Source organism: Triticum aestivum, chromosome 4A (genome assembly GCF_018294505.1).
Source record: "Triticum aestivum cultivar Chinese Spring chromosome 4A, IWGSC CS RefSeq v2.1, whole genome shotgun sequence".
Lineage (NCBI taxonomy): Eukaryota > Viridiplantae > Streptophyta > Magnoliopsida > Poales > Poaceae > Triticum > Triticum aestivum.
This window is the reverse complement of record NC_057803.1, coordinates 631,133,043-631,154,405: the sequence shown is the minus strand read 5'-3', so window position 1 is coordinate 631,154,405 and position 21,363 is coordinate 631,133,043. Positions and strand designations below refer to the sequence as shown.

General features: G+C 45.1%; 2 protein-coding genes across 2 annotated transcripts; both read left to right on the top strand.

Annotated features, from left to right (window-relative positions):
• Positions 1–5,761: 5,761 nt before the first annotated feature.
• Positions 5,762–9,409, top strand: LOC123082764 (uncharacterized). Its single transcript, XM_044505020.1, has 4 exons — positions 5,762–6,912; positions 7,018–7,179; positions 8,418–8,490; positions 9,031–9,409. Exons 2-4 carry the CDS (start codon positions 7,023–7,025, stop codon positions 9,203–9,205), a joined length of 405 nt encoding a protein of 134 aa, XP_044360955.1. The 5' UTR covers positions 5,762–6,912; positions 7,018–7,022; the 3' UTR covers positions 9,206–9,409.
• A 6,433-nt stretch (positions 9,410–15,842) lies between these two features.
• LOC123087777 (translocase of chloroplast 101, chloroplastic) lies at positions 15,843–19,944 on the top strand. Its single transcript, XM_044509883.1, has one exon. The coding sequence runs from the start codon at positions 16,063–16,065 to the stop codon at positions 19,705–19,707; it is 3,645 nt and encodes a 1,214-aa protein (XP_044365818.1). The 5' UTR covers positions 15,843–16,062; the 3' UTR covers positions 19,708–19,944.
• The last annotated feature ends 1,419 nt before the right edge of the window (positions 19,945–21,363 follow it).

Below are 21,363 nucleotides of genomic sequence, written 5' to 3'. Positions count from 1 at the left end.
GTTCTGGCATTCACCATTTTGCCCTCGGTTTGTTTTTGGGTCCTGATTGCAGAATGGTGTAGAGGAAGCAGGCTTTTTGGAAGCTCATTCTGATGGAGTTTGAATGAAGGACTGCTATACCAATACAGATGCTTTATTGTGCTTATGACATCACTTATGTCCATATTCTTACCATGCGTCAATTATCTTACAACTTCAATATCCTAGATATCGTTGTTTGTCATTATTACATTATCGTTTATAATTTCCTCGCCACTTGCTGTTATTGATGATGTATAGCATTCAGAGGCCGATTCGCATGGAAGACATATATAAACCACATCCTAATATGTGACCTGAAGATATTATTTATCGATTTGCCTGTTTCCATTCTAATTTATCCCCTTTTTACTAGCACTTCCTTCAGCCATGGTGACGCACACATCTAAATTATATGCAATATGATTGCGATTATTTTCCAATGTGTGAAAACATACAGGCATGGGTACACATATATCCTTTCCTCTCCTTTCCTCCTACCCTAATCTCCTTAGGAGCCCTCAAAGGCATTTAGGATCTCCTCATCGACCCTTAGGACAGCTAGTTGTTGGCACCATCTCACAACTGTACACATAAGAGAGGGAGAAAGAGAGTTACCTAAGTGGAGGCATACCTCCCCTGCCTCTTCTTACTATAACCAGTCGCTGTTTTGATGCTACTCGTCGTCTTGTATCCAACAAGCTTGAGTTTGCTCAATTCAGAGCTCTTATGAAGAAGTTATGGCAGTTCTGGTTTTCTCCTTGCGGTAGTACCGCGGTCGGCAGCGGTAGTACCGCTTGTAGCGTCAAGCAGTAGTACCGCTCCAGTACCGCTCTACTACCGCCTCGATTTTGGGTCCTGCACTTTTTGTGTCGGATTTAGCAGTAGTTGCACGGCAGTAAGGCACGGTAGCTCCGCCTACCGCCTATAAGCGGTAGTACCGCTCCGGTCGGGTGGTAGTACCGCTACTGCATTACTGCCGCCGTACTCTACTCTGCCCTGCCTCTTTTGGTCCCGTGTTTTGCTCCTCCAGCGGTAGTACCGCTTATAACCGCCCCAAGGTTCATGTTTTGTTGCTCCTTTTCCCTGCTTCTTCCGCCCGAGCGGTAGTACCGCTCGTGTGCGGGCTGAGCACTTAACGGTTGGATTTTTTTCCCTCCTATAAAAGGGGGTCTTCTTCCCCAATGAACCTTATCCTTTGAGCTCGTGTTCTTCCCCATTGTTGATCTTCTTCGAGCTTGCTAACTCTCAATCCCTCCATGGATTCTTGCTAGTTTTTGAGGGAAAAGAGAGAGGAGATCTAGATCCACATTTCCACCAATCACTTTCTCCTCTATGTGAGGGAACCCCTTGGATCTAGATCTTGGAGTTCTTGGTGTTCTCTTTCTTGTTCTTCCTCTCATTTTCCTCCCTAGCATTAGTTGCTTCGGTGGAATTTGAGAGAGAAGGACTTGGGCACTCCGTGTGCGCTTGCCATTGCATTTGGTGCATCGATTTGAGTTCTCCACGGTGATACGTGGAAGTTACAAGTTGAGATGCTTATTACTCTTGGGTGCTTGGTACCCTTGAGCTTGTTCCTCTTGGGTGCTTGGGCGCCCTAGACGGTTGGTGGTGTTCGGAGCTCAATCATTATGGTGTAAAGCTCCAAGCAAGCGTCGGGGTCTCCAATTAGGTTGTGGAGATCGCCCCGAGCAATTTGACGGGTTCCGGTGACCGCCCCCAAGGGTTGCCAAAGTGTACGGGTTCGGTGACTGCCCCCAATGGTTGCCATTTGTACGGGTTCGGTGACCGTCCTCAAGGGTCCCTTAGTGGAATCACGGCATCTTGCATTGTGCGAGGGCGTGAGGAGATTACGGTGGCCCTAGTGGCTTCTTGGGGAGCATTGTGCCTCCACACCGCTCCAAACGGAGATTAGCATCTGCAAGGGTGTGAACTTCGGGATACATCGTCATCTCCGCGTGCCTCGGTTATCTCTTACCCGAGGCCTTTTACTTATGCACTTTACTTTGTGATAACCATATTGTTTCTTGTCATATATCTTGCTATCACATAGTTGCTTATCTTGCTTAGCTTAAATTGTTGATGCACATAGGTGAGCCTAATTGTTTTAGGTTTTGTGCTTGACAAATTAACCGCTAGGTTTATTCCGTATTTGTTCAAGCCTAAACCGTAATTATTTTGAAACGCCTATTCACCCCTCCCCCCTCTAGGCGACATCCACGATCTTTCAGTTGGTGTGTAGGGTGAATGCACATAAGGTGTTCGATAAAATGGTTGTTTCTATATGAGAGAGCGGTGGAAGAAGGAGAGAGAAAACTGATGACACGTGAACATTTTTTCTCACATTTCTGGTTTTGGACTAAAGGCACCCGGTCTTGAGAGATGAGGGACTAAATGTCACCCAATTTTTTTTGAGGGAACAGATATAGACTTCTAGTAAACTTGAGGGACCAAAAACATTACGACACTTCTTTTCTCTCCTTTTCTCTCTCGCAAGCGTGCCTACTCCTCCCGCATATGGTAATAGGCCAACCCATTTGCAGGTTGCAGTGCCCCTGTTTTCTATTTCATTTTTTGCTTTTTACGTTCTTATTTATGTTTTAGTCATTGGAAGCGGTGGCCTGCAGAGAAGCAATATGTCTTGTAGAGGATTTACTCATAAACAACTTCATAGTTGCATCTGATTGTAAGCAAGTTGTTGCTGACATCAATTCAGGTAGCAGAGGAAAGTACGGAGCTATTGTGGCTGAAATCAACCTTAGGTCTACTCTTTTTCAATGTTCTTTTTCTTTCGAGAGTCGTGTTGTAAATTATGAAGCACATAGTCTAGCAAAATACTCCATTAGAAGGGGTCCGGGGCGCCATGTATGGCTAGGCGATCCCCATGACCGGTCTTGTATCCCACTATCTATGGTTTTGAGCAATAAAATTTGCTTTACCCCTCAAAAAAAATTATGTTTTAGTTTCTTCTTCTTTAAATTAATTCATGATTTCCAGAAGAACCAAACTTCAAAAGGTTGTGAGTTTTCTAAAAAAAAATATTGAGAAATCATAAACTGTTTGTGAATTCAAAACACATTAGAAAATCATAAAATGATCATGATTTCGAAAAATTGTTCACATATTATAAAAGATATATCACAATTTCAAATAAATGTTCATGATTTTCTTAAAAAGATCCAGTATTCAAAAAATATTTGGGAATTTTATAAAAATGTCCATGAAATTTTAGAATATTTTTCACAAAAAGTTAAAATATATCCGTAAATAATTAACATAATGAATCGTCGCTTACGTACATGTTTTACTAGGGGATCTGTAGAGGTCGTTTTTTTTATGATTTCATTTAGTCCCTCGCTTTGGATAAAAAAAGATTTTCATGTCTTGTACAACGCTGAGCCCCAAAAAATCGAAACAACTTTCTATGGGTTGGTTTTTGTAAGCTATATAAAAATGACTAAATTTCTATTTTGCCTCCATACACAGTTACGTTTATTCTGGTGCCACATTATTGATTATGATAAACCCAGCTATGCTATGTTAATGCGAGACACTCATTCATCAGTCTAGCTCAGGCAGGGTCCATCAATGTAGTCTGCTCAGCGACATTTTTTCTGTTGCGATGCTTTAGAAAATCAAGTCGTGATGAGATCATCACATTTTTTGTTTTTGAAATGACTTTTTAATAGTCCCTTATCTCGTCATGACATCACTCGGGCGTAGTTTCTGAAATGACATTTTAAAAGTCCTTATCTCATCCTGGCATTTGATTTAGACTTCTTTTATATCTATCACACATGAATAATCTAATAGTTTTTCTCCCATTACAACACACGTGCATATTTTCTAATATTCATTTACGTCAACTATGTGCACCCATTTCATCATTTGTGTTGACATAAGGCCAGATATCCACTTGGTCCGAATGGTGTATGAAGACATGTATAGGATTGATAAGCGGTCTTTTTATATGTATTCGACATCATTTAGAGAAAACAATGAAACTTGTTATATAATAAATTATCTCTTGGTGTTATCGATAGCATTTAATGTTACATAACTCTAAAATTCTAGGGTGGTTAAAATAAAAAGTAGAAAACACATGAATAGGAGAAGACATGTTATACAATGAGGTAAGTATTTTGTCTTTCTTTCCAATAGATCATCTCTTAGCCAACAGCTTCATCAGTTATGCTATGTGAGATTGTTAAGATAGAGCCATTGTATACAACCCGATGGTTTAGTAGGTTCCAATAGACATCATGACACTGTTAAAACAGTAAGAAAATACCTCTAGCAAATCCCCTATCCTAAAAGTCCAAAAGCTTCTCCCTATCCCAAAAAGGCAAAAAAAAGAGATTAAACTTTTTCTCAGCCTAGCACATCCGGTAAACTTAATCCTTCAAACCAACTCGCCCCCACATGGAAGTCACTCATCTTCTTCATCTCCCTTCTCCCTTCTTTCTTATTTTTTCTTCCTTCCACATGGCGAACGCCAGTTGCTCGACACTACATGATGTCCATGATCCACAAAAATAATTTGATAGAGGCTTACTGAGTGCGATATACACGTGCAACGAAAGAGTAAAAAATGTAGACGAAATATGTCCTCCATGAGCCACGGTTTGAAACTTCTTTGTTTGAATGGGTTCTTTGCCTCTTCCTTCTTCTACTGGCATGATGGTGTGGTCAGAGACACAACGAATCATTGGAATTGGTGATGGTCGACCGGCGGCCATGGTTCTTTATAATGTAGGTGAGTTGTTCCTTTGTAGGTGCTCGTCCGCCGCGCTGAAGCTTTGCTTGTGGCCAGGGACGGCATGGAGGAGCACTCCTAGATCGGGCATACTAGGGAGTTGGCGCCGTCGTGAAAGGAGACGAGGAGAAAGACAAAAAAAATAAAGACACAAGTTAGCCAAAATCTTGTTGTGGTTATAAATCGTAGACCGATTGATCCCTGGTATTTAATAAAGTCGAATCAGCGTGTGCATGTGTTATCATAGCGCCTAAGGGGAAGACCCTATAATGTGTTGGATAGCGCCTAACGCACATGCACTGCTCTAGCACTTAGTGTTTGCCCCGTTGCCGGTGCCAGATAGCAACAAAGAGCATATGAGGGCTGGGGCGAGCTGAAAATTCTCTAAGTTAGCATGTAGCGCCCAAGACAAAGGCGAGCATAGCGCATAGACGAAAGGCTTCACACAACCAAGGGTGGCCCCTGACGTGGCCGCATCAAGCCATGTTAGCAGGAAGTGTAGCGTCTGTCAGAACGGCGCTACCTCATGTAGCATAGCACCTACGTGTTGGACGCTACCCGAAAGGGTTATTTCTGTGAAATACGTTTGCTGAGAGTTTATTGTTTGAATTTGTTTCAACTTGGGTCAGTTTTGTCCATTTTGCGTGAAAACTCACCCTTGCCTCGAAATGAAAAAAAAGGGAAACGTTGTTTTTACCACTCTAACTTTTGCCCATTTTGCTTATGCCACTCTAGAATTTGACATATCACTTTTGTTATTTTTAGTTTTTGACAATACATTATAAATGCCATTTCATGACAAAAGCAATAATTTTTTATTTCACTTTTGCCATGATGTATTGTCAAAAACTAAGAGTGACAAAAGTGAAATGTAAAATTATAGTGGCAAAAGCAAAATAGTAAAAATCTAGAGTGGCAAAAACAAAGTTTTTCATTAGAAGAAAAAAAAACGTGGAAACTCGTCCCCCGATCGTTCCCTGACGAGGCCCCACCGGCCAGCATCTTCTCGGCGAGGTGCGGCCCGCCCCCCCGCCGCCAGGCTGCAGCGGAGGAGCGGTGGTGGGTCGGAGGCGACGAACCCGAGCCGATCAAGACTCCCAGAGAGCTACCACCCCACCGACGAGAAATTCCTCCAACCCGCGGCCCCCAGATCCAGAATCTTCCGCCTCCTTGGCTCTCCCTCCCGGCCCACCACCGTCCGCCGGCTTCCGCCGCTCCGTCCTCCCCGGCTTCGTCATCCTCAACTCGCTGGCCAGATCTCCACAACGAGAGCAAATCGGTTCGTCTTCGTCGACCCACCGCGCCTCTCCTACTCCTCCGTCCAGTCCTTCAACCGCGACGGGAACCTCTTCGCCTGCATGCCCATAATCCTTTCCTCGGTGGAGGGCCTCGCCCTCATCCAAGTCCACTTCACGGCCGGCACTTGTTCGTCTAGGTTCAGAGTCGCTCAGAGGGGCAGAGGGCACCGGGGTCGGCCGACGCTTGAGCTGCTCCCGGACATCCCGTCCGTATTCTCAGAAGGAGCATCTCATGTCCCATGGCGACGGCAAGCACCAAGTCTCGCCGCTCCCTCTTAAGTTACACGGCAGGGCAATATGATCTCCATATCTAGTTGTCCACTTGGACCATGAAGCTGCTATAGGTGGATCATGGGCCAAGAAGCTGGAACTTATTGATCCCACAATGTCAAAGTTGACAGCTCCCAGTCTCAGATGGATTGCTAGGATGTGTGGATCTCCGTGAGTGAATTGTGATCTGCGATGTGCTCGCCATGGTCAAAGGCATGCCTGATGGTGGCACGTTTCATCCTGATGTCGAAGCCGCTGTGCAGCAACCAAGAGCTCTACTGCCCAGAAACGGTTGGCACACCCGCTGCACGATGCCGCCTTCAGTCATGGACTCATGGTTACATTACATCAAGTGTGTCAAGTTGGAGTAATCAGTAAGACTCAGACCTGAAACCTCTCACTAGTTCGGCATGATCACTTTGGCATGGGTCTACTCTACGATTCAGAATCAACCATGGTTCCACCCCGGGAGGAGGAGGATGAATATTAACTCATTGGTTGGCGGCTCGTCACATGATTTAGGGCGTTGACATGGGAGTGTCTCATTTGACCTTTTAAGGGGGAAGCACGGTTAGTTCCGATGGCCTTGGACCTGTCCCCTTCTTTGTGCTTTGTGCTGTAAATTTGTCATTGAAGGAACTGAAAACATCTTCTCCTACTTGGCGTGGTAACTAGTAACAATGGTCTTTGCCTCATGTCCACGCTGGATAAGCATGACCAAACTACATGGATTGCCGCTGTTGACACCAAGAGCAAGTCAGGGGCAGAGCCTATGCCTTTTTTTTGCAGAGAGGTCTTCACTGTATGATCCAACCCACATCTTTGACACTAAATCAGGTAAATACTATCACTCTTTATATCATATGATGATCTTGAGGATTGTTTTTTCTTGTCTTGCTTTAATAATCTGTATGCGTATGTGTTTTAATACACGTGGCTCTGCGACATTTCAATTCATTTTGTCTGGGTGGTTCTCATTTCTTTTCGAGGATATTAGGCAGAAAACTTAATAATTTATGTGCCATTGTTACTTTCTGACGAGACTTCACCTTTGATATGGCCATGTGTCGGATTTATCCCTTCGGCCTATAAGCTCCCTAGAATAGGGAGCTCTGGGATCTGGGTTCACTTTGGGCCCTGTATGTCATCCAGTGCGTAACATTGTTTGTCACCTGGGCCCACCTGTATGTCATGTCGCTTATTCTGGGTGTCCTGATTGCATGTTGGGTTTGCTGAGTTACAAATCGGGGTAGAGAGAGAGAGAGGAGAAGTTCACTGCAGTGGGCGGCAGGCATGGTGTGTCCTGTACGCTCGCTTGTGCCGCTGCCTGCGGTTGAGGGTTTAGGCATCGGGCTGAGTTGTGGGGTGGTGCTGCTTTGGATGACGTCCGCTCTCCGCTTCTCTACACTGGTGTGCTTCTCTTCCCTTGATTTTTCTTGTGCTGCCCCTCATGCTTTCATTTTGATTAGGGGCTTAGGCCATTGTAGTAAGGGCCGGGAGGGGTTTCTAGGATTCGATGGATTTGTTTTTTCTCGCGGAGAAGGGATTCGATGCATCTGGGGTGTTTGGGCGTGGGGGATTTTTTTTAGAATGCGTTTCCGTTTTTGCCGGCATTCAGTGGTGGGTTGTGCTTGCTGTTCTGTCATGTGGGTTGAAGGTTCATCCTTTGCTTGGTCAGTGTGGTGGGCTCTGTTCCAGTGGCGGAGCTAGACAAGATTGATTGGGGGGACCAGTGAGAAAATACAGTTTCTAAGGGGAGCAAAAGCTCTATTTTTTCTAATATAAAACTCCCCGTATGAATTTTCTTCACTAAATTTGTTCAGGCTGGACCAGACATGTCGCCTTTCTTCCCCTCTGGCTAGACCAGTTTAGTTCTCTTTGTTTGGTTAAAGCATTTTTATTGAATTGGGTTGGAATTACATTGGACTGCTCTCTAGAATCAGAACACTTTAACTGCTCCTCTTCCAACTGTGCATGGCAATTCAACCGATGCACTGCCTTTTACATGTGCATTATTGGCACTCGATGAAATGCCCAAGTGATAAAACTAATTTATGATTGTGATTGTGTTGCAGGTGGTGACAATAGCACACATTGCAGGCATGACACCTCAGTTTCATGCTTTTCTATGGAGAGATATTGGACTAGGTAGGTTATTATCTCCTTTTTTAGATGCATGCCCCCACATCAGACATGTTTTTGTGTGCAAAGTTAATCAGGAATTACACATGGATGATGGATGGATTAACAGGCTTGCATAATTCTGTAATTAAATGGAATATTGATTTCAGAAAGCAAATAATAAACGTTGAGGAGTTTCTTGAGTGACTTTACTATATTGTCCTTGAGTTGAGTAGAACTACCATCTGTGGAGCATGTGTTTTTAAGTTGCTTATATAAACAATGCCCTGAAACAAGTTTAACCATGCTGAACAGTCAGATTATGTCATCAGATCAGACAATGTATGCATATGGATACTTTTCCCCAAATCCAAGTTAATCGAACTTCAGATTCACATGAATCCGATCCAGTAAATGATCTGCCTACATGCGTTAGTAGATACATTTTCTTGCCTAATATAAGAAATCTTCTTTTGGTATTCTGATTATCCCATTTGGAAAAATTGGATGGCAAGTCGTTTCAGCTGCATTCCCCTTTCTGATACACTGCATACTGTCACGTGCTAGGATTGGTACCAGTTCTAAGACCGATGAACATGACACGGTTGGGGTACAGGCGTACAGCTCCGAGGAGCGAAAAAGGTTGGCCAGCCATGGTGCTGGGGATGAGAGGGAGAGAAGGTTGAGGACAGGGATTAGATCTTTACTAGTGTTTGCTACTCTCCATGGATATCCATGCTAGTTAACAATGGATATGATTCATCATTACTCTTATAGAAGAGGCTGTGTTACTCGGCTAACCAGAGCACCTGCGATTGCTAATGCAGCTTGGCCGTTTGATGATTTTACTGTTGGACGATTTTAACCGCTGGGGTTACCTCGGCCTTCAGTTTGTGTTGCACATTTGCCTCATAGGGCCGAAGCATGTGTTACAGAGGTGATGAACATGTGGTATCTATTTTGCTTTTGTTGGTAATGAAATTTTCATAGTGCAATGTTTTTTGGAATAGCTTATGAGTGCTTTTACTTACATTGCTCCCGAAAAAACCATTTTTAGTTTACTGACTGATTGGTATGGAATAATTGTAGTAGATAAATGATATTTTTATCTGCTGTCAATCGTTTCCCCTTGACGATTGCAGTAAGAAGATGTTATGTTCTTTCCTAACATTTTCCCTTTCTCCCGGTTTCGACGTAGCTATCTATGTACACACTGAGATGCTATCTATGTATTGTTGTTGGTGGGCACAAGTTTATGTGCTTTAGCTTGGATAACTGCTTCCCGAGAGACGGGCCAGATGCTTTGTATTAGCTTGGATATAACTTTTTTCTTAAAATCATGTTAATTTGGGAAAGTTCTGAAGTAGGTGCAGTGTTAGTGTGTTGTTCCGTCTTTTGCCTCATTTGGTCTAACATAGGTGCAGTTTTAGTGTGTTGGTATGCATGATACCTTGCTGCCCGGTTTCCCTGACATTTCTGCATGTCTGTTAATGACAGTGGTTAATGGAAATTAAGATGATAAACTCAAGAATCTTTGCTTGTGTGGCTTGCACTTGTTTGACCATCCAAGCTCTGTAGTTATCCAAAAGAAAACAGGGGATATGAGGGATGCACACATGTTCTCCTTGTGAACTGAATTTTTAGTTGAATTATAAGCTTTCCATTGTATCCAGTGAGATCATCGATCAGTAGTTATACTTCTGTTGCTCCTTTTTCTTTTTGAACTAGTTATGAGTACATGACGCATTGCCCTACTGATCTTGAACAATTTTCTTGGTACTTGCTTGGTGGTTTGTTTTGGTCCGTCTCACACTTAATTGATGTATAATGTGTACAAGTAAACAGAGCGTCAGTACATCTGGATTTTGTCCGATAGTTAATTTCTGAAACTATCCTCACACTTGTCGCTTTCGGGTAAGTGGTAGCGATGGTGAGTCCAGATTCCGCAAAATGGCTTGAAGCCATGAAATCTGAGATGGGATCCATGTATGAGAACAAAGTCTGGACTTTGGTTGACTTGCCCGATGGTCCGTAGGGTCCGCACGCTTAAGGTTTCGATGACAGTTATATTATGAGTTTATACGTTTTGATGTACCGAAGGTTGTTCAGAGTCCCGGATGAGATCACGGACATGACGAGGAGTCTCGAAATGGTCGAGACATAAAGATTGATATATTGGAAGCCTATGTTTGGATATCGAAAGTGTTCCGGGTGAAATCGGGATTTTATCGGAGTACCGGGAGGTTACCGGAACCCCCCGGGAGCTATATGGGCCTTAGTGGGCCTTAGTGGAAGAAGAGGAGAGGCGTCCAGGGCTGGGCCGCGCGCCCCTCCCCCCTAGTCCGAATAGGACAAGGAAAGAGGGGGCCGGCGCCCCCCTCCTTCTCTCTCTCTCTTTTCCACCTCGCGAATCCTATTTCAACTAGGATTGGGGGAGAAGTCCTGGCGCGCCCTATGATGGCCGGCCGGCCTCCCCCTCTTGAACCTTTATATACGGAAGCAGGGGCACCCCAGAGACACACAAGTTGATCCACGTGATCATATTCTTAGCCGTGTGCAGCGCCCCCTTCCACCATAGTCCTTGATAATATTGTAGCGGTGCTTAGGCGAAGCCCTGCGATGGTAGTACATCAAGATCGTCACCACGCCGTCGTGCTGACGGAACTCTTCCCTGACACTTTGTTGGATCGGAGTCCGGGGATCGTCATCGAGCTGAATGTGTGCTAGAACTCGGAGGTGTCGTAGTTTCGGTGCTTGATCGGTCGGGCCGTGGAGACGTACGACTACATCAACCAAACGCTTCCGTTGTCGATCTACAAGGGTACGTAGATCACACTCTCCCCTCTCCTTGCCATGCATCACCATGATCTTGCGTGTGCGTAAGAATTTTTTTGAAATTACTACGTTCCCCAACAGTACCCACTTGTATGTACTCTGCACATGTGAACTCGACATGTTGTCTCTTGCTGCTTCTGAAGCTGAACTGAACTGAAACTTAAACTGTATGTGCAGGAGAAGAGCTCGATGAGCTGCACGGCCTCACACATGAGGAGCAGGAGGCCCAGGGAGGAGGAGTCGTTTGTTTACAGTAGGAAGATTGGCTTATGACCTGGTGCATACCTGCATGGTATTTTCAGTAGAGATGATTCAAAATCAAATCAGTTGTTTGTTAACGTGGTGTTGCCTGCTGCGGTTTTACTATATTGTGAATTTCTGATTGTGTGCAAAGGGGACACATGTTCAACTAATTAGATCAGTTTGTTAACTAGAACGTGTTATTGGGAATAAGCACAGATCAATTGTCAGCACAAGAAATGTGGAATGCATTAGAAGTCATTGCTGTTATTGTTATAATGTTTAATCTTAAAAAAGTATACCTACTCTCTCACATGGTTACTGATACGCAATTTTTGTTTGCCTCTTCTCGTATTGCAGGATGGAACTAGAATCAAACTTGGTAGTTGAAATAATTCTCTGTCGTAAGTTGCATATCCTAAACAGTAATTTATGACATTTCGTTTTCGTCCTTATGAATTATCCTTAATAGGTTTTTATCTCAGAGCCGGAAATAATATACCCAATTCATATGCAACGAATACACACGAAATATATGAATACTAATGAAGGCCATGTGTCTTTCTTATTTCATGCACTCTATGCCCAGTTACCTACTTCAGAGTTTCAATTTTTTGTTGCATAATTCTCGTGCCACTGAAATATGTAATGTGAAACCCGCTCCCATCTGCTCTCATTGTATAAGAGTGTAACTTTTTATATAACCAGAACCCTTCCAGGTGTTAGATTTATAGTTAATTACTACTTAGTTTACTATTCAGGATGTTCCCACATTTTTCTTGGGTACAATTAATAATTTTCATGCTTTATGCAGGTTTGGAGATGACATGTACTAAGAATCTAATTATTTCCTCTTGTCGTTCTTTTGTAGTTAATTCAAGGAGGACCCTATATCTAAAGGTAACATAGCAGTTTATATCATAATTCCATTGCTGGATTTCTAGAAGAATGAAAATGGGAGAAATGGTTGTTTCATTTGGTGTGCGGATCTGGTTTAAAGTGTGCGTGCTTATATCTGGAAGAGCTTGGTTGCAAAAGTATATCAGGAAGATCTTGGTTGCAAAAGTGATCAGATATACTCCTCTGTACCAAAATATAAGACTTTTTTTCAGTTCAATTGAATTGCAAAAATGTTTTGTATTTTCGTACGGAGGGAGTAATAGTCAACACGGCCTCATTGGTTCTGTAATTAAATGCCTATGATCTTGTAATTCTGAATCAAATAGTTTGATTACACAAAGAATGATATTTACTTTGTGTAAGATCTTGTAATTCTGAACCAAGTTAATTCTGAATCAAATATTTTTTCTACTATTCTATATGTAATAAATAGAGCACAAAGAACGATATTTTCTTTGTCAGCATATATAGGTCTTAAGTAGCAAATGGCATTATACATAGTTTTGTTTTGCTTTGGATTTCAATTAACTTGGAATCGAGGGAGAAGTTATGCTCTCTGTAATTTTAGCCTAACAGGTAATTCTTATGCATTCGAATATGGTATGGTATTTTTTTGTTTAATTAGTTTGGCAAAGCTTATCCTGAAGACGGACTCAAGAAACGGTGGCTTCTAAGTTAAGAAGCTCAGAAATTGATAGTTCAATCTATAGCCCTATCGATGAGGTAAAGAATTACATGCGATCAAGGGAGGGGTACATGGTGGCATGGTGAGATGCTTGGCTTATGGATCCGCTCATTGGCTAGCGGAGGAGGGTTGTGCGAATAAGTTATATATAAAACTTGGGTTAGGTATCCGTCGGATCGTATTCATGATGTTATGGAATAAAAAACATGTTTTATTTAGTTGTCAAGAAGAGAGCATCTATAGCTGGATTTACCAAATCCGCCCCCTAGACATCCATGGATGCGCCTGGTCAGTGTCTGATTGTATCCGTTCTGAGCCATTTTTTGTCTGTGCATGCAGTCATGTTCCACATTTTCTCCCTCACTTGCATGTTGTTGGTGGAGATGAAGAGGAAGAAAGAAAAGAAAGAAAGATGGACCGTGTCCGCGAGCCCACATATCCTCTTCATATATGGTGTCAATAGAGGGTTTGCGGACAAACCGGACGTATAGGACATTAGAGACGGTATGAGGGGTGTGGTTGGACCACCTTTTTTCCTTCTCTCTTGTTCGATCATTGACCGGGCGCGTCCGTGGACATTTGTGGAGGATTTGAGAGTATGAAGTGTGTTAGCTGATTGTCGTGTTAGTTGAGATGACATTGTTCTCGGTTATTTTAGCTAGCTCCATCATTAGCATCTTAACTTCTTTTCAAAAGCCCGTAGCAACACATGGCCATAGAATCCGCTATTGACATCGTAATTCTGTTTCAAAAGCCCGTAGCAACGCACGGGCGTTCTACTAGTAACATCAGTATTTCAGTGATGGCCTCATTCTGTTTTTTTTTTTACTATTAACTTTATTTCTTTATATTTTTTAAATATACTAAATACACATATTACAAAAACAGTTACTTCAATTTTGCAAAGTGTCCATCGCACATTTAAAAATATTCATGCCGTGAAAACAAATGTCCACACAATTTTTTTAAAAGTTTATATCATTCAAAAAAAATGTCCGTGACATTTCAAAAATGTTCAAATATTTCAGAAAATATGTTCATGACATTTGAAAACATTGAAAATTATAAATAAAATGCTCATGTAGTTTAATACTTCATCAAAAATGCTCTTATATTATGGGATGGAGGTGTAAAAATGCTACTATATTATGGGACGGAGGGATTATTTTGCACCATTTGAAAAATATTCGTGTCATTTAAGAATGTTCACATGTTTTACAATATGTTCATGATTTTTTTGAAAAATGTTAATGCATTTTTATAAATATTTACATATTTTTTGAATATATTTCATACCATTCAGATATCAATATGTATTTGAATCTTTTTATATTTATTCGAAAACAATGTAACATGTATTCGTAAAAATGTTACTACAGTGAAAACAATGTTCATGTAATTTTTAAAAATTGTTTTGTGGCATTAAAAAAATGTTTGATGTGTATCTAAAAAATATTTAACATGTATTTGAAAATGACCAATGTGTATAAAAATATTCCAAATGTCTTCAAGAAACATTACAACATGTATTGAAAAAAACACAGGAAGAAAATCGGTAAAGAAACATAGAAAACCAAAATCAAATAGAAAACCGAAAGAGAAAACACACATAAAAAAGAAAAAAAATCCATATGGAAGCTACTAAAACTGATCTGAATCGGTCATAGACGCTTCCTAAAACCCGTTCCCGAGGAACTCATATTGGGACGACCCATCTCGCGATCACCTATTGCGAGACAGAGTAGATATAGCTCTCGCACTTAACAAATGGAGCAGAATGAACTCATCAAACCTGGCTTAGATCTCGATGCATCGCTTCTAGACAAGCAAGTTAGAAGAAATGCCGACTCCACTGTCGTTGAACCATAAATCCCGATCCTATACCAACATCTTGTCCCAAATGTTGATGATGAAAGATAGCAAACCACCAGTGACCCACAAAATAACTTATATCGCCAGTGTGAACAACGAGCAAGAAAACGAGGACATTTACTTGACGACACCACATCAACTATTGACATGGTGAAACATCTAAGACAAGTTTATTCGAGATGGTGCTGCTCTCACCATTATGGGCAAGAGAAACGGGGATCTGCAGGTGAAGGGACAGCTGGTGGATGGTGGATACCTTAGCAAAGCAAATATATATAGGAACAATTGGCCCATCTTCCTAATAAATATGGTTCACGATAACGAGCTTGCGAAAATAAAGAGGCAAATTTTGACATTTATCATAACAACATTACCACATAATGCAAATATCAAGACTTCAGTTTACTTTCATTTGGGAAACAAGGGTCGCTGTTTTGATGCTACTCGTCGTCTTGTATCCAACAAGCTTGAGTTTGCTCAATTCAGAGCTCTTATGAAGAAGTTATGGCAGTTCTGGTTTTCTCCTTGCGGTAGTACCGCGGTCGGCAGCGGTAGTACCGCTTGTAGCGTCAAGCAGTAGTACCGCTCCAGTACCGCTCTACTACCGCCTCGATTTTGGGTCCTGCACTTTTTGTGTCGGGTTTAGCAGTAGTTGCACGGCAGTAAGGCACGGTAGCTCCGCCTACAAGATCCTAATTCCTAAGCAAGTAAAATCACCAGGCACCACAAGATCCTATGGCCAGAGCCACAAAGGTCCAACACAAGGAGGAGGGGAGCCGAAGAAAAACCCCAAATTTCCCTCCAACAAGAGTCCAATTCTTACCTCGAAAGATCCAAACCCTAGCCCATCCAAGATCCATCGATCCACCCTGCGGCTGCGGTCTCACCACCACCAACCCGACGGACGGAATCCGGTCCTCCTCAACCCTCGGCCTCGCAACTGCCACCACTACTCCCGGACGGAGACCCGAGGCCAATAAACAAACCCGCCCGCCGTAAAAGACTCGATTTTTATCCCACCTCGGCTGCCGCCGCCTCCCTCCGCCGGCCCGGCCACGCGCGGCGGCATGGCGTTCCTCATCCGCGCGCCGCTCACCTCCTTCGACGACTCCGGCGACGACGACGAGGGGTACGCATCCTCGCTCTCCTCCGGCGCCGCGTCCCCGTCCCGCTCGCCATCGACCTCGCCCCCCGTGGCCCAGCCTCGCCCGCGCCCCGTCCTCGGCGCGCCGCGGGTGGCCGCGCAGCTCTCCTCCTCCACGGACGACGACGCCGACCTGTTCGACGACGCCGCCGGCTCGTCCGGGGACGAGGTGCTCGAGGAGGTCTCCAACGGCTTCTTCCGCATCGCCCGGGTGCCCCCGCCGCCGCCCTCCCCCTCCTCCGACGAGGCCACGGCCCCCTCGCCCCCCGCTTCCGCGGCCGGGGGCGGCTCTTCCGCGTCCTCCGGGGAGAGCGAGTACTTCGGCGCGGCGGAGGGGGCCGAGGAGGAGGAGGCCGCCGCCGACGTGTTCGTCGACGCCGGAGCGGGGAGCGGGCTGGAGGAGGATGGCGGCGTCTTTGCGGCCTCCGCGGGCGCGGTCGCCGAGGGCTCGCTGGATGGGAGCTTCGTCAGCTCCATGAGCGTGCTGGACGACGGCGCTGCGTTCAGTGATTTGGTAAATCTCTCGGATATCTCCTTGGTGAATGGTGGTAAACAGGGAGCTGAGGATTCTGGTGCTCAGGCTGTCAACATTGTGGAGCTTGAGCCTTCCATTGGTGACGCTGGTGGCACCCGCATTGTGGATGCTTCAGAGGGGGATGCTGGGGGGTCTCGGCAGGAGCAAGTTGTCGTGGAATTGCCTCCTGCGGTGAATTCTTCTCAAGAAGAAGAAGATGCTGGTCTTGACCTTCTCAATGATGACTCTGATGCAAAAGATACCACACCCAAGCATGAGGTTGCTGAATTGCCTCATGTGGTCAGTTCTACAGAAGCAGAAGGTATTGGCCCTGAAGTTCACAATGCTGATTCTGATGCGAAAGATACCACGCCCAAGCATGAGGTTGTCACACATTCTGAAGATGCCAGCCCTGAACATGTTGCCACAAGAGATGCCACCGTTGAGCCTGCGGAAGTTCATACCAATGTTGATAGCTCACAGTTTACTGTTGAAGGTGGCCATCACAAGGTGGATGGTGAAACTGATGGCGATTATGAACTTTCTGATGAACCTGCGTCTGCACCAATCGTTGGGACAAACAATGCTTTGGAATCTCCTGGAAAAGAAATGGAGGACAGTGTGCCTGCCTCCAAGGGCACACACTTTGGTCTGGATGATTCAGATGAGGATCAGCTGGATGGTGATTATGAAGTTGAGGAGTTGAGTGGAAAGGAGACTGAGCTTTTTGATTATGCAGCTTTAGCTGAGCTTCTCAGGGCGGCAAACAGATCACCTGCACAGGGCAAGGCCAAGGTGTTTCCAGTTGAAACCTCTGATTCCATCCGACCGTCCCATACCGTGGTCGGTGTCCCTAGGACAAGTGTGGCTTCTACTCATGCGGTGGATGCAATTGCTGACCCGGAGAGCACGATGACTGATGAGGAGAAGAAGTTGTACATAAAGGTGGACATGGCACGAATCAAGTATTTGCGTCTTGTGTATAGATTAGGGTATGACACCGAACATCAGGTACCTGTACAGGTGTTATATCGGCTCAGTCTCGTCGAAGGCTTCAGGCGCATAAGGATGGCAAACCATTCCTCCGAGCTTGAGAATGCCTGGAGCAGGGCTTTGCAGCTTGAGGCAGAGGGAATAGATGACTTGGAATTCTCCTGCAATGTATTGGTCCTTGGGAAGACAGGGGTGGGAAAGAGTGCAACAATAAACTCCATCTTTGGCGAGGATAAATCCAAAACAAATGCTTTTCTCCCAGCAACATGTTCCGTGAAGGAGATTACTGGAGTTGTTGGTGGTGTTAAATTTCGTGTCATTGACACTCCAGGACTTGGGACTACAGTTAGGGATGAAAAATCAAACAGGAAAATGCTCAAGTCTGTTAAGAAGTATATCAAGAAATGCCCCCCTGACATTGTTTTGTATGTTGATCGGATCGATACCCAACGGCAGGGTGCTGACGACCTGTCCCTATTGCAATGTATTACCAGTGTCCTAGGCCTGCCAATATGGTCCAAGGCCATTATCACTCTTACTCACTCAGCAGCAGATCCTCCTCCTGAAGGACCTAGTGGCTCCCCAATTAACTTTGAGATGATTGTGACCCATCGGACTCATGCGCTTCAGCAAAGCATCAGACAGACCACTAATGATGCTCGGATTGAGAATCCAGTCGCTCTTGTGGAAAATCATCACCTTTGTCGGAGGAACATGGAGGGTGAAAAGGTGCTTCCTAATGGCCTTATCTGGAAGCGTCTGCTCCTCCTCCTGTGCTACTCACTGAAGATGGTTGCTGAGATTGATACTCTTTCAACCCGCCGTGCTGCTCCTCCAAGCCTCTTTGATCTCCGTCGCCAGATGCCTCCACTTCCTTACTTCTTATCATCTTTGTTGCAATCTAGAGAGCACCCCAGGCGTGCAAATGAACAGAAGGTTGAGAGTGTGGACTCAGATGTTGATCCTGATGAATTGTTGGATGACGATCAAGAGGATGAAGAGTATGACCAACTTCCTCCCTTTAAGCCATTAAGTAAATCACAGGTTGCAAAACTCTCCAAAGAGCAGCAGAAACTGTATTTCGATGAGTATGACTACCGAACCAAGCTTCTTCAGAAGAAGCAGTTGAAGGAACAGCGCAGAAGATTAAAGGAAATGAAGAAGAGTGAGGGCAATGATCATGATGTACTTGTGGGCAATGATCATCCTGATGACGAGTATGACAACGAGAGATCTCTTATGCCAGACTGGGCCTTGCCATCTTCATTTGATTCTGATGACCCGGTATTTCGCTATCGGTGTCTTGAGCCTGCAACGAACCTTCTGGCACGTGCTGTTACCAACCCTGAAGGATGGGATCATGACTGTGGGTTTGACGGTGTGAGCCTCCAATACAGCCATGAAGTTGCCAAAACATTTCCAGCTTCTATGTGGGTTCAAGTTAACAAGGACAAGAGGGAATTCACCATTCATTCGGAGTCCTCGATATCAGCTAAGCATAGCGAGTATGCTTCAACCCTTGCAGGCTTCGACATACAAACCATGATGGACCAGCTTGCTTACACACTCAGGGGGGAAACCAAGTTCAGGAACGCCAAGAACAATGCCACTACTGGAGGTCTGTCCATGACTTTAGCAGGAAACACCATGATAACTGGAGCAAAGCTTGAAGACAAACTTTCAGTTGGTAATTGGTTAACACTGGTAGCAAACGCTGGTGCTGTGTCTGTGAAAGGTGATACTGCGCATGGACTGAACGTGGTGCTGAACCTGCTTCAAAAAGACTATCCCATTATGGGCCTAGGCCTTGCAACTTTGGGTGCATCACTGGTAAGGTGGCATAAAGAATGGACTACGGCTGCAAACTTGGATACCCAGTTCTCCGTGGGAAGGACTTCAAACATGGCAGTTCATGTTGATGTGAACAACAAGCTAACTGGACGAGTGAGCATCAAGGCCAACAGTTCAGAGCATCTGACGATTGCTCTATTAGGTGTCTATTCGATGGCAATGTATATGTGGAACAGGATGCATCCTCGTGCAGATCCGAATAATGAGTAGCACTGGTTAGTTCTGTAGTTTTGATTTCCTAATATTTTTTATCCCTGTCCCTCTTGTTAGAGTTTCCAGTTGTTCTATTAAACCACTGTTGAAGTTTCTCCTGTTCCTTATTGTATCTCTATTTGTGTTGACATAGCTGTAGAATTTATGCACATGTATGTGGCAAATAACACCACAGAGTAGATGCCTATGATTTTGTTGATCATGCTGGCGATAAATATTTCTGGTATTTATTCATGAAAAGTTTGCAATTTCGTTGTGCAACTGTCTACCTGTTCAGATTTCATGTGTGTGATTATCCTTTGGTTCTTCCAGCCTTCCATACTTTGTCTACCAGTTCAGACAATAAATAGAAGTGTGCAAAGATGGCAGTCCAAGAATGCATATATTATACCACTTATTTGTGCTCGGGAGTAGGGAGTCCAGTCACTATTTGTGCAAATGAATTAAAGCTCCCTTTCAAGAAGAGAAGGTCAACCCTCTTAGAGGCCATTTTAGGCCAATAGCGCTTTGTCACGTGTCTCTGAAATTGACTGCATTGACTATTGTGTCAGGATTTCTCTCGCTGACTCTTAGTGGATGAATGTTGTGGGTGCGTCGACTTGTTGCAGCCCTTCCCCTACCCTCACTCCTCCAACCCCTTTCCCTCTCTGACAAGCAGCTGCCTCAACCAGCAGACATCAACGCTGGATCTGGCATTGTATGTTTGACATAGCTTGTATAGAATATATGCACATGTATGTGGCAAATAAGAGCAACTCCAACGGGGCGACCCAAACGGACGCGCGCTTTGTCCGCTTTTTGTCCGTTTGGGTCGGCCAGGCGGGCGTGCGCGTCCGCATTTTAAAATGGGTCGGCTTGACCGCTCAACGGGGAGGCCGACCTAAATGTGCCGGCGTGAAAAAAAACAAGTTGCACGAAATAAACATAAAATAAACATAATTAAACATAAAGTGGCCGGTCAAACGCCGGCCAAAGTCCACCTAAATCTAATAAACACTAAATAAAACATTAAAAAAGTCTGCGCCCGCCTGCTGCCGCCCCGCACGCTGCCCTAGACGTCGTCGGCCTTGCCCTTGCCCTTGCCCTCGACGCCGTTGTCGGTGAGGTCGATGAAGACCGGAGCAGGGCCAGCCCACCCGAACGCCGCCTGGTACGCTGCCAGGGTAGCCTCCTCCGGCGTCTGCTGGGGCGGCGGCATTGCGGCAAGCCGCGCGCGCTCCTCCTCCTCCTCGAGCCGGAGCGCCTCCGCGCCGCGTTGGAGCATGGCCTCGTAGCGCATCTGCTCCTCGTCGTCGGCCTGCTTCTGGCGGAGTCAGTGCTCCTTCCATCGCTCGAGGTGGGCCGCCTCCTCCTCCGGCGTCGCGGCGAAGTGGGCGGGAGGCGCGCTCACCCACTCACGGTACTGGCCCGTCCACGAGTAGGCCTCCTCCGGCCAAGTGGGTGGAGGCGGGGAGCGCTTACGCGACGGCTCCGGCTCCGGCTTGGGCTGGACGGGCGGCGACGGTGGAGGCAGCGGCACGAAGAGCGGGGTGTGGACGGAGTCCCCCGCCGCCGACAGGGCAAGGACTTGCTTTAGCCCATCCCAGTGTGCGTCCTCCTCGATGCGGCTAGCCTCCAGCGCGTGCTGCAGGGTCTTCTCGAGGGCGGCTTGGT

Bases quoted from the DNA above. Each gene is read 5' to 3' on its own strand.
- LOC123082764 (XM_044505020.1), top strand. From the start codon at position 7,023: ATGGTCTTTGCCTCATGTCCACGCTGGATAAGCATGACCAAACTACAT. The intron at 7,180-8,417 runs GTAAATACTATC...ATTGTGTTGCAG, and splicing joins CATCTTTGACACTAAATCAG to GTGGTGACAATAGCACACAT. The intron at 8,491-9,030 runs GTAGGTTATTAT...GTCACGTGCTAG, and splicing joins ATGGAGAGATATTGGACTAG to GATTGGTACCAGTTCTAAGA.
- LOC123087777 (XM_044509883.1), top strand. From the start codon at position 16,063: ATGGCGTTCCTCATCCGCGCGCCGCTCACCTCCTTCGACGACTCCGGC.